The sequence below is a fragment of the Acanthopagrus latus genome, chromosome 24, assembly GCF_904848185.1.
Source record: "Acanthopagrus latus isolate v.2019 chromosome 24, fAcaLat1.1, whole genome shotgun sequence".
Lineage (NCBI taxonomy): Eukaryota > Metazoa > Chordata > Actinopteri > Spariformes > Sparidae > Acanthopagrus > Acanthopagrus latus.
In genome coordinates this window covers 3,335,822-3,348,373 of record NC_051062.1, presented here as the reverse complement: position 1 = coordinate 3,348,373, position 12,552 = coordinate 3,335,822, and the positions used below count along the sequence as shown (strand labels likewise).

The 12,552-nt window shown below is 42.9% G+C and overlaps 1 protein-coding gene across 5 annotated transcripts in view; it reads left to right on the top strand.

Annotated features, from left to right (window-relative positions):
- The window catches only part of LOC119015056 (guanine nucleotide exchange factor DBS-like), a 54,669-nt gene that overhangs the window by 23,027 nt on the left and 19,090 nt on the right, over positions 1-12,552 (top strand). For 4 of the 5 annotated variants that reach the window (XM_037090656.1, XM_037090654.1, XM_037090659.1 and 1 more), the window contains 3 exons: positions 6,071-6,151; positions 8,947-9,061; positions 12,085-12,175. In XM_037090656.1, the coding sequence (XP_036946551.1) occupies positions 6,071-6,151; positions 8,947-9,061; positions 12,085-12,175 (287 nt within the window). Of the gene's footprint in view, positions 1-6,070; positions 6,152-8,946; positions 9,062-10,082; positions 10,343-12,084; positions 12,176-12,552 lie in introns of those variants that run through there. The other variant, XM_037090657.1, reaches the window with a different exon arrangement.

Genomic DNA, 12,552 nt, shown 5'->3' with positions numbered 1-12,552 from the left:
TGATAAGTTATTCAACAATTGTTTAGATTATATTTGTAGATAATCTCTTAGTTTCCTGGCAGCAATCACTAAATCAAATGATCTTGACAAGCAAAAAATGAAGATTCCAGTGTCTCTGGCTGCCGAGTCCAGTTGAACAGGCTACCTGTCTACCTCCTTCAAGCCTGCATGCCTGCAAGCACTGCGACCATACACTCATTCTGCATGACTGGAGTCTTAGGTGGATATATTGCTGAAGCATTCAGCAATCTACTAGGCAGAGAGAGTGCAGCCAAAATCGCCCAATGACATGCTTGCTTGACAGCAGTGAACACTAACGCATGCCATGTTCATCGTCCATCTGCGGTGCCACTTTTTATATGACAGTTTGACTTATTATAACAAAGGCTTTGCAGTGACTAAAAACAATCTCTGCTGACATTTTTTATGTCTTTTTTATGTTTAATATGTGTCTGCATGGACAGAGAGAGATAAGAATATTTATGAGTAAAGACATTTGCTCTTATTTAGAATAACTTAATTTCTGGAATCGGTTTCTGCCGCAGCGACCTCAGTGCACCAGACTGCATTTGAAATGCATTTAAAACATTTAATGCATTTAAAACTTAAGGTCATTCGATCCCAGCAAACAAATCACGAGAGATCTGAGACTGTTATCAGTGGACCCTGACGACGGTTATCCATTTCCTCTGTGTCTGTGTGTTTGAGGTCATTGCTGCGTGTTGGTGCACCTCTGGGTCCAGTCATGTCACGCTTGTTTTTGTTTGCATAGTCCACAGCTGGGGTCGTGTGTGTGTGTGTGTGTGTGTGTGTGTGTGTGTGTGTGTGTGTGTGTGTGTGTGTGTGTGTGTGTGTGTGTGTGAGTGAACATCAGACAGCACTCCAGCTTCCTGTGGCTTTGAACATTCAGCCATTAACCAGCAGAGAACAGCTGGCTGCCATCTTTGAACCGAACAATGTGTTTGAAATCCTGTAGGAACATGACCGCAGAAGAAAGGAGGAGGAGGAGGTGATTAAGTTTTTTTTTCTGTCTGTCAGCGAGACAGACAACGTAAACTGCAGGGTCTCCATGGTGATGGGCTGTAGACTTTATGAGACTTAATTGGGCTGTTGCCTCTGTTTCACCTCGGAGGACTAACATAACCAGAGTGTGTCTCGTTACACAAACTGAGTTTTTGAAATTACAATGTAAAGTGTAAAGTGTTAGCGGTAATCAAATCCAAGCACAGGCATCCTCACAGTGTGTATAGTGACAGTGTGCTCACTTATCATTAACTATGCAGGAATTAGATGCTGAGTTAAGTCTGCGTGTCTCGGACCAGGACTGTGTTTTGTTTGTTTTTCCAAAGTGACATTTGAGGGCCAATATGCTGCTTTACATTATTTAACTGTACCAAAACTGAACTAATGATTTCAGCACACTGATTCATCAGTTTGGCCCTCTGGAGGCAATATAGAGCTGCAGTGATTAGTTGATTTATCGATTTGTTGCCAACTGTTAAATAAATTGACAACAGTTTTGTTTTTGTGACATTTGTTCCAAATTCTTAGAGGCCAGGTTCCAGAGAGCACAGGACAGATAGTGTACATGTGACCTACTTTAAGCAAAATGTAAGAAAATACTGTATAAAGGCTGCTGATTATTTTCTCACTTAAAAGTTTTATCCAGAAATGTCAGATTTTTTCAACCGATCCCTAGCAGCTCCCACACAGAGTTTAAAAGCCTGCAGCTCCCCTGCTCAGGTCTGTGAGAGCTGACCAATCAGAGCAGACTGTGCTTTTCATGAGGTGGGGGCACTAAAACAGACAGTGGGTGCAAAACCATGTGTTTTTTTAACATTAAAGGATGCAAACATTTTCTAGAAAACACCCCAAAAATAAAAGTATAATCGTGAGAATAAACATAATATGGGAAAACAACAAGATGATGCAAATAATCTGATTTGTAATCAGGGTCACTTCACCACTCTCTCTTAGGGAGTTGGCCTGGTTGGTGTGTATTTTACAGTTGTAAAGTGCAGTTCTGCTGTTGACCCCCCACAACAGAGCAAACACATCCACGGTATCAGCTAGCACCCGGCCAACACATTAAATATGTAGGCATGTGTAAAGAAACCCTGGCCACCATTTCATCCTTTGGAGACGAGAGCACCTCTACGCTCTTTTTTCCGACTGCCTCATTCCCTCCTCCTCCTCCTCCTCCTCCTCCGCCTCACTATCTTTTCACCTCTCTAAATCCAGGGCTTATTCTCTCACACTCATACAGACGCAGGCATTCAGTTGCAGACACTCGAGAGTGTGAATTGGTGTTAAACGGTTAGCTTTATTTGTTGTGGTGTGTGTCTCATATTTAAATCCTGAAAACATTGAAAGTTTTGGCATGTAATTAAAAGAACAACTGACAGGAAAGTAGATCCAACTGCTGAATTTGAGCACAGAGAATTGTATAACTCGTATAAATAGTGTGCCTGATTAAATAGAGGTGAACTGTGTGATATTGAATTTTAATGGCAAAATTGTTGGGTTATATATCAGGTTGCCCCTCAGCTAAGCCCCTCAAAAAAAAAAGGATGAATGAAATGGTGAAGGGGTGCTTGGGGGAAGGGTACAGGGAGGCAGGGGGGGGGACATTCTTTCTAGGCCCCCCATAATCACTATTTGTGTTTGGCTCGCATTGCCCCACTTCTGTGTGTATGTGTGTATATCCGTGTGTGTGTGTGTGTTGTTTGGTGGTTAAAGGGGTTCACTTGCAGCCCAGTCGCTATAGTTTAATTTCATTCATTCGTCTGAGGACAAAGCGGGGAGCATTAGAGTTTCAGCACGGGTGAAAAGCAGCCAGACGCCTGAATGTCTGATATGTGCACCCGTATAGGGAGGCAGGATTTGTTCCAGCACTGATGATATTGTTTTTCTGCAGGATTTTTTTTTTTTTTAATTCTTAAAGTACGGTAATATATTTAGTCTAAACCTGTGTCAGATATGGAGTAGGCGCTGATCTCACCTCAATGTATGAATGAATGAATGAATCTTTATTTGTATAGCATGGATCTACTTTTTTATTTGTATTCCTAGAGAATCATTTGACTTTTAAAAAAAATGGATGGAGACACAGAGACTAAGCAAATCAGCAAAATTCAACACTTTTTTTTTAACGTTATCCTCATCCAGTACCAGCCTGTTCATTCCATTTTGATAACTAAACAAATACAGTGTGGAACAGCTGTTTTTCAAACCCTACATGTCATTTCCCTGACTGGAAAAAACTGATGACGACCCAAAACTCCTGCCTTTGAGGAACAGCAGTGTTGGATTATTACTTAAAATTAGGCTGCACTTGTGACTGTAATTCTGCCTTTTTTGATTTTGATTGACAGCTGCTGTTATTTTGAAGCGATCTCCCTATGACATCCTAAAGTCTGTTCAAGCTTTTAGTCTGTAATTTGTGAGTACGTACGGATACAGAGGCTTGTTTGTTTAGCCTGCCTCTGGGTTATGAGTTTTGGGTTTAAGTCTGGAAGTCTGCATGCACACACACACACACACACACACACACACACACACACACACACGCATACGTATAGATGTCGATACAGCAGAGTCAGAAAGCACCGCACACATGTCTGGCTGCACTCCAGAGTTTGGGACTTAGCCAGGGCTTACTGCATGACACACTGAACTGACAGCTGGCCCTGACAGCCCACTGCAACACACACACACACACACACACACACCACCCTGACATTACGACAACACACTTGCTCACACACAGTCGCAACGGCAGAAGCTCCTTTTAGCTTGGCGTATTGTGCACGCTTTTGCTTAAAGGCACTGTAAAGGGAGAGTTAGTCACATTTCAAAGCACATCCTCTCTTTCTCAGCTCTTCCTCCTTTCTGGTTGCTGCTGTAGTGCGTGGGCTAATTATAGAAGAGTTGCTGTTTTGGGTGAAATTACAGGCCGGTTGGCTTCGCTGTGAGCGCCGTGGTCTGTTAAAGGCCATTAAAGTGGACCTGCATTAGTGCCACGTTAACCGTCTCTATAAGCTGGATCCCACTAAAAGTGTTACCCTCGCTTCCTCTACTCTTTTCTCAGTTTGTCCCTTTTTTGGTGTATTAAATCCTCAGTCGTTTCGTTCCCTCCCTATTTCCCTCCTCTTTTTTTTTCCTGCTACTTTTCTCCGTCTCTTCAAAAGGTGATGAGGATGTGTTTCTCTGCGAGTGGTTTGTGTGTATTCACAGAAGCTGGATGGTTCCTTGAGTCACTGCTCTGTCATCGTAATGTAATCTCATGATTCTGGTGCATGCCCGGTGACTTACTGGCATTATTACTCTGTGTGTGTGTATGTGTGTGTGTGTTCGGGTATGCCAGTCATTTCTCTACACCTCCAGCTGGAAGTGACTCCTGCCCGACCACAGCAACACGTACTCTCGGACAACAGCTGCTCACAAGGCGCTGCTCCATGCTGAGTGTGGACTTCACATGAGACGTTAGACTTACAGTATGTGGTGTGAGTCACCGTCTAGCCAATGACATATTCACACACTGTGCATTACTGAGGATCTAAGCCCTTAATCTGCCGGGTGGGTTTCCTCATCGTATGGAGCGTCTGCTGAACACAGCGGTGTCCTAAGCGCCGTGGATGACAGATTCCTAAGATCCTTGAAATAAGTGGCTAACAAACAAACATCAGAATTTGTAGTTTTATTTCAGAATATCTCCAAAGGGATTATATTTATAAATGAGAATCCCAGCTGTATGTAGTAATTGTATAACCTGCAATAATTTCTCAGATATCGAGTGGGTTGCTTTGGCGTCCCCTTTGGCCCTCGATCCAACTGAGCCGACATTTCTAAGTTGTAACATCAGGTGGAAAGAACAAGCTGCATGTTGCCAGCTCGCAGGAGCTCCATCCCGAAGCCTCTTCTGATCCGCTGCCCCTGTTTGCCTTTGAAGCGTTTGCATTTCGTTGTTAACACAAAATTGATTTTAAATACAAAAACCCTCAGAAACATTTAATTTCCTCACAAGACTTTTATAGTGAAGCTTTTATCAGGAGCGTGTTGTTGGAAAATGTACTGACTTGCAAGGCTGATGATGCAGAAATGTGGAGGGTGGCGTGTTTTCATGCCTGTGAGATCCGACCAGTCAGAGCAGACTGGGCTTTTCTTGGGGGGGGGATGCCTAACAGGACAGTGGACAGTGTGGGAAAAACCACGTGTGTGAACATTACAGCATGTGACACATCTTCTAGTGCTCATCTTAAATAAAAATATGAAATCCTGAAATATTATTTGATTAAATCAAGCGTTCTTTCTTTAATCTACGAGTGAGTGGAGGCGCTCCTTTTTTGGGGGGCGTTTTGGTTTCTGGCTCCTTCCGAAAATGTGAACAGTTTGCTTGGTTTGCACTTCTCTGGTAATTACTGCCTCTCGCTGCCAGCCCGACCATACTGCTCAGAAACCTCGCCACGCTCCCCTCACACCAGCCTCCTTGCCAGCCTTTTGTCTATACGCGCGGCCCACAGCGATATGGCTTCCCGCGAATAAAATTCTCAGCTTTCCTTCACAGATGCAGACACGATCGTACACAATCGACGACTCTCTCCCTTGCAGTTGGCATGCGCGGGTCACACATGGCAAACAAATAGATAGGGAAGGGGGTGGAGAGTGATTTTTCTCTATCTCTGTATTTCTCTGTCTGTACAAGTCTCAGAGGGCTAAATGAGATTACTGTAATCCAGCTTGACCAGAGAGGAGAGGAAATCCAAATGCTGTTTAGTTCATCCCCCCGTAGGTGTCTCTGCCTCGCTTTCTCCCCTTTATCCTCTGTGGATTGTTTCTCTTTCACTCTCCTCTTTATTTCCATCTCTCCTTCGTATTTATATACATAAAAGAAAATAAACTAGGATTGAATCTGTCTTTCAATCAATATGTCGAACAATGTATGTCTGTGTAACAGCCAGGCTGTGAAAGGTCGCCATGGCAGATTGTCAGATATTCGGAATACCTGCTTGTAAATTCGGGATACGTTAGAGTCTTTAACATCTCTCCACCTGTGTCTCTTTTTCCTCAGATGACATCCTGCAGAGGGAGGATGGCCTGCTGTGCGCAGAAATCGGCTCTGAGCTCCAGAAACAGTTTGCCATCCTGCCAGGTTGGTTTGATTTCTTTTTTCTCTCCTCATGGTTAACGCACACACCGGGGATGCGGGCCACGGCATGAGCCAGGGGTCAGCCACCTCAAACAGACCTTTGTTTTGCCATGTGATTGTAAAATGGGATTCTGTGGCGCTTAATTTAAACACATTTAACAAATTAAACGCACCAGATGTTTGCTGGTGACACACTATCCCCCCCCACATTTTTCCGTCGGCAAGAACCCAACATTCGGAATTGGCTAAATAAATGCAGTTAAACAAAACAATGTAATATCGTTAAATTGATTACAGTGAAGTAAAAAGGTGAAGTTTGGGATGGACTAGTAACCCCAGATAGACCTGGCCTTGTTTCCAAATAGAAAGAATTGATTAGTTAAGATTAGATTAGATCGAAAAACTGGGCTGTTGGTGGAACAACACATCCAAAGAATAAAGTGGATTTTATGTAAGGATGGAACAAATTGGGCTTATTGACATGATACTCTGAGTTCATTTATGGGGCTTGGTTTCCACTTTGCCGTGTTTATCCAGGTCGATCTATTGGAGGCCTGCTTGTTTTGACAGCTCGCTCTTTTGCCGACAGTGACCAAATTCAAAGCAAAGCATGTGTGTCCCTGATGGCAGGGAACATTTCCATTACAGGCAGCAGCGTGGAATTGTAACCCAGACTTCAAGAATAGCTCCACATCTATTCTGTTTGCAAACTTACTTTACTCTTAATGTAAGGAGGTTTCAACTCTGCGTGTATTTCCTTGGGTTGAATTGGAGGCCGTGGGACTCTTTACTGTAGCTTTAGAAGATTATATTGTAATTTTATTGTATAATTTTCTATCAGCAGGTCTAGGTGCTATATAGATGCTGTGAAATGATCAAACCCCTCGATCAATGGAGGAATGCATATAGAGCGTATTCAGATGCTGTGCCTTTAAACAGCTTATCATGACTTCTGTGAGGTTGTGATGTCACAACCGCACAGTCAGCTCCGCTTCCAGTGCAGTCAGGGTTGCAAAAGCACAGACTGAGCTGATTAGGAAACACAGTGGGCTCAGGCCTGTCAGAGCTGGCCAATCAGAGCAGACTGGTCTCTTTGGATGGGGGTGGGCTTAAAGAGACAGGCACTAAAGTGGAGCATTGGGTCAGAGGTCAAAAAAAAAAAAAAACAGTCACACACATTGTGGAAAAAGTTATTCCAAAGTCATATTGATTTTGAAAGGTAACTTCTAATGAAGATGAGCATGAAGAATCAAATACAAGTTTTAAAGTTTGACATTTTTTTTAAAGCGTTACACAGTCAGCAACTTGCACAGAAATACACACCCAGGGTTACCATGACAACGATGCCTAACCCGTGACAACGATGTGAATAATTCATCTACATCACCTGAAACTTGACCCACCAATGAAGGAGAAGGCAGAGTGTAGGTGTGTGGGAGGCCTGTATGTGTGTGTGTAAGTCCTGTAGTCATGAGTTATTTATCTGAAGTTATTGTGGAAAATGTATCAAACAATAAGGTAAATGCCATCATTATGTTTTTAATCAGAATTTGGAACCCAAATGGATTTACATGGGCCTGGTCTCAGTTTTCACTACATTTTACAATTTGCTGACAAATAAAAAGTGATTTATAATAACAGCTGCTTTTGGGGATGCAAAATAAACGTCTGTCTGAGAAATTATCGGCCAATATTGGTAAATTTACATTATCAATTATCGGCCAATAATGACATTTATTAGTGCCAATCTGAAGCCAAATTGCTCTATTTACTTTACAAGCACACCATCTACAAACTCTGATTCAGTTAGTTGTGTAATGTGCCTTTCAAGTTGATTTGCAATCAGCCGATAAACACATGGAAGAAGACTTGTGGTCTCTGGTGTGGATGTTGTTTTATTTTACAGTTTCAGTGAAATACAATAAGATTGCAAATTGCAGTTTGCAATTTATGGTCCTGCAACTAATGATTATTTCCACCATTGATTAATCGTCAGATTATTTTCGCCATTAATCACTTGCTCATTTGATTTGTAAAAACTTCTTAAGTAGATGAAATGACGACCACAGTTACCCAGAGCCCAGAGTGACGCCTTCACAGTGCTTTGTTGTTTTTGTTGTCTGTTCAACCGACCAAGCCTCAAAACAAAAAAAATGGATATTCATACAGGATATTCAAAGGAACATTGAGAGATCCTCACTTAAATTAGTTGCTAATGAATTATCTGTCTGTCAACTAGTGGTAGTTTAATTAGTTAGACAGGTACGTTTCAGCTGTACTTGTGTGTACTGTTGGGGTTACTCAATTATTTAACAAAATATTATATTCCATCAGCTACTCATTTGTTATTTATATGTAGAAACTAAAGAGATCAGTACAATGCATACAAAGGATGTGTGGAGTACTCTATGTACAATACTTATTTTTTGTAATCCACCACTGGTGATGTAATCTGCTACATCAGCTGATTTGATCATATTTACCTCACACACAGTGGCTTTCCAGTTCCATTTTGTGATTCTTCTCTATGATTTTTAACCACTTAGCCTGAATTATTTAGGCTGAGTACTGGCATATGTAGAAGAGTGAACTCAGATCAATAAAAACCAATAAGCCACAGGGAAGCCATGAAGAGACTGACATACGTATTTTGAAAAAAATCTATTTTTATTTGGGGAAAACACTTAGGATTCTCTTTACTGATATGTATTTTGAATTTTGAGAGGTTTGTGACCCAACAAGCTGCATGTCAAACTGACCTGTCTGCGTCTGTCCCCCTGACCGCCGTGTCTCACCAGGGGGCCGCGGGATGAACGGCAGCCCCATCATTGTCTTCCCGGAGTTCCCAGCTTTCAGCGAGCTGGAGGAGGGGGAGGTCCAAAATGTCCTCAGCTACCTCGCCAGCGTCCCCAGGTGGGCATCACACACACACACACACACACACACACACACACACACACACACACACACACACACACACACACACACACACCAGCTTCGTTTCGTTTGACAACAAACAAACTGTGAAGGGAGTCTGGCCAATTGGGGAGGTGTAGATGCCACGTGGAGCCAACAGATGGCAGCACAATACAAAAGGCACGTCACGGGGAAAGAGCAGAGAGACATAAAGATATAGCAGAAAATTGCAGAGAAAGGGATTTACAGAATGGAAAATAAAGGATAAAGAATAGTTCCAGAGAAGAAAAAGAGAGAAACCATTTCATTTCGACTGTCTGCTTAAAATCAGAGGATTTAAATCTCACTGTAGAATTTACATGTAATTTAAAGTACAACAACAATAGCCCCTTGCCCTGAAAGACAGATTTTAGTTCCAACCCTGAGGTAAAATCAACCACCATTTGTTTGGTTAATTAATTTTTAATTCAATCATGATACACATCTCCCCTTCTTGTTCCCGTTCTTTCTCCTTCTTCGTTCACTCCTCCCTCCCCCTGTCCCTCCTCCCTCCTCCCGCTCACCTCCCCTCCCTTTCTTTCACCTTTCCATTTACTGCTGAGCACTGCTCTCTCAACACACGCACACACCGCGGCATTCACACACATAATTAAGGGGGGGAATAGAGGATGTAGATGTATGCATCTCAATATCTATGTGTGTGTGTGTATTTGTGTGTGTGTGTGTGTGTGTGTGTGTCATGGCGGCCACATTTTTTTTTTTTCTTCTTCTCCGTGGCTCATCACCTTTCATATCCCACTCCCCCCCTCCTCCTCCTCTGAGTCCCCTCCCTTTCTCCCCCATCGGCTACATGCACCCTGCTGCCAATCGGCTGCACTCCGAGACCCAATTGGCTGTGGGGGGAACAGCAAGACGCGGGGCTTAGTTTTGATTGGCTGAGGGGCTAGAAGCAGGTGGTGGTTCTAGAGGCAGAGGGAGAAGGGGAAAGGAGGAGGGAGATGCTGTTTAAGGATGTGTACGGTCACCTCTCTCCATCGGCGAGCCGCAAACAGATGACTGTGGATGCAGGGATTGAACAGTGACAACAGCGGAAAAAAGAAAAATGGATTACTGCCGGATGATAACAGTGGAATATTAAGGATTTTGATCTTTTTTTTTTGTATCCCAGGATAGCAGATATTTTTCCTCCTTTTCCTTTTCAGCTGACATCATTTATGTGGTCTGAATATTTTCCCCAGTAGAGATGGATTGAGGATTTGCTGTTGCAGCATTCGCCGGGTACTGTCGTGTGTTCATTTTCTTAATTTGTCTGTGTGTGTGATGATGATGAAAATTGGCTAATCATGGCACCCAGATGGAGCAACTCAGCAGTAAAAAATTGGCCCTACCGTGTGTATGTGTGTGTGTATTTATCCGCGTTTGGCTTGCGTGTGTGTGTATGTGTCAGGATGCATGTCAATTTGTCCAGCGGGAACCTTTGTAGGAAAAATGCTGCATTCGCGCGCACGCTCACACACTGACACACACACATTAGCTTAATGAGGCCACTACATATGGCACAGCCTGTGGAATGAATGGCAAGATTTTCACATATACACACACACACACATTAATAAGGAGCCAAGGTTGCCATGGTTATCACAAGGGACTCTCTTCCATAATCATCACTGATGACAGATGAGATGATGACTACAGTTTGCACAGAGGCTTTTAACCTTCTTCTTTGCGTTGCTTTTTAATTCTCAAATGACATTTTTTCCTGTCATGACGACCAGCAAAGACTTCCGAAGTCCTTCCGAAGTCATTTCTATGAAAATTGTACATATGATGTGTAACAAAACCTGATTTAGCCGAAAGCTCTGACCAGGTTCCGCTCTACTGTACAGTCAAAAATGATGCATTTTATATTTTTGTTAATGATCACTTGGAAATGCAGAGCAGAGACTGTATGATAGCAAAGCCAAATAGGGCTCCATAATTAATTGAAACAATGTCAAAATCTCAATATGGCCATGTGCAACATCCAAATCACAGAAGCTGCAGTTCTTTTGTGTGACACAACTGCAATATAATGAAATACTGTGCAGCTGCAGAGATGCTCTGGCCTACAAATCTTGTTCTCCAGATGTAAGAACACGTGTTTTTTTTGTCTGGAAGGGACCCCAGCAATGTCACATCATCTCGATCGATTTCGATGACGATATTTTTTTTTTACCTTACTTTGCATCCTTAGTGCTACAGATGGAGGCAGATTTGCAACATATATATGGGGATTGCAAGTCAGTCTTACAGTGTGTTCTGTGATTCTGAAAACACCTAGATAAAGGTGGATAAAATGAAAGAACAGTTCACCTATAAATGGGAATTCAGTCATTATCTACCCACCCAGCGGCTGATGTAAAGTTTCGTAGTGCACAAAATGCTTCTGGAGCTTCACAGCAAAAACAGCGTTGCAGCATTCTCATAAACAACTGTGGGTAGATAGACGGGGATGTACTGGATGTCTGGTGTAATCCAAGTTTCCGGAAGCCATGAAATCCCGAATTGTATTAAAGAGACGTCCCTTACACCCTTTTATTTAGCTCAGATCTCCACTCTAGCTGCTAAGCTGAAAGCTTCTGAAATGGTGCACAAGCTCGACTGTGCATTGAAGGTGTAAGTCACTTCTTCTCAAATCATTTGGGGATCTAGGTGCTTCAGGTGACTTCAGTTATGTTGGACAGGCTGTATGGAGCCCTTTTTTATGTTTTTTTTTTTTTTTTTTAAATAAGTCCTCATCTACTTTGCTGAATATGCTGCAACACTGTTTTGCTGCAAAGCCCCCTAAATATTTTGTGGACTGCAAAACTCCGGGGACACCCTGGAGTTCACTCAGGTGCTGCCGGTGTTGGAGCCGCAGCAGTTTGACCTGAAGTCTAGACCTTAACATTTAGATCTCGGCCTGCAGTGAAAAACATGCACACAAGTTAGAAAGAAAGTGGCTCTCTTCGGTGCTAACAGTGAGTGCTTCTCTCCTGCAGCGTCGCAGCATCAGGAGAGGGTTTCATCCTGGTCATCGACAGACGGCTGGACCGATGGGCCGCCGTCAGGGCTACCCTGCTCCGCATCGCTGTAAGAACCTCTTGGCTTGTCTGTGTACATGTATGTGTGTTTGTGTCCACCATTTGCTGTTGAGTGCCTCTGATGATCGCAGTTTCGGTGTGTGTGTACGACTCTAAACATGTGTCTGTGGGTGTAGCTGCTGGTGTCGGCTGTGTGTGTGTGTATAATTTGGTTTGTCACCACTCAGAGTAATGGATGTTTCAGTCTATTGTCTGTGTTTGGTAGCTTCTACAAACTGTACATTCTGTTCATGCCATAATTTCATCCATTAGCTGTGCATGTGAATGACATATACGCTTGTATCAGATGACTGTCTTTTTTTTTTTTCCCTCTCTGGATGTTGGAATGAGGCAGGAGGGAGAGTTAAAAATAGTGTATTATGCGGG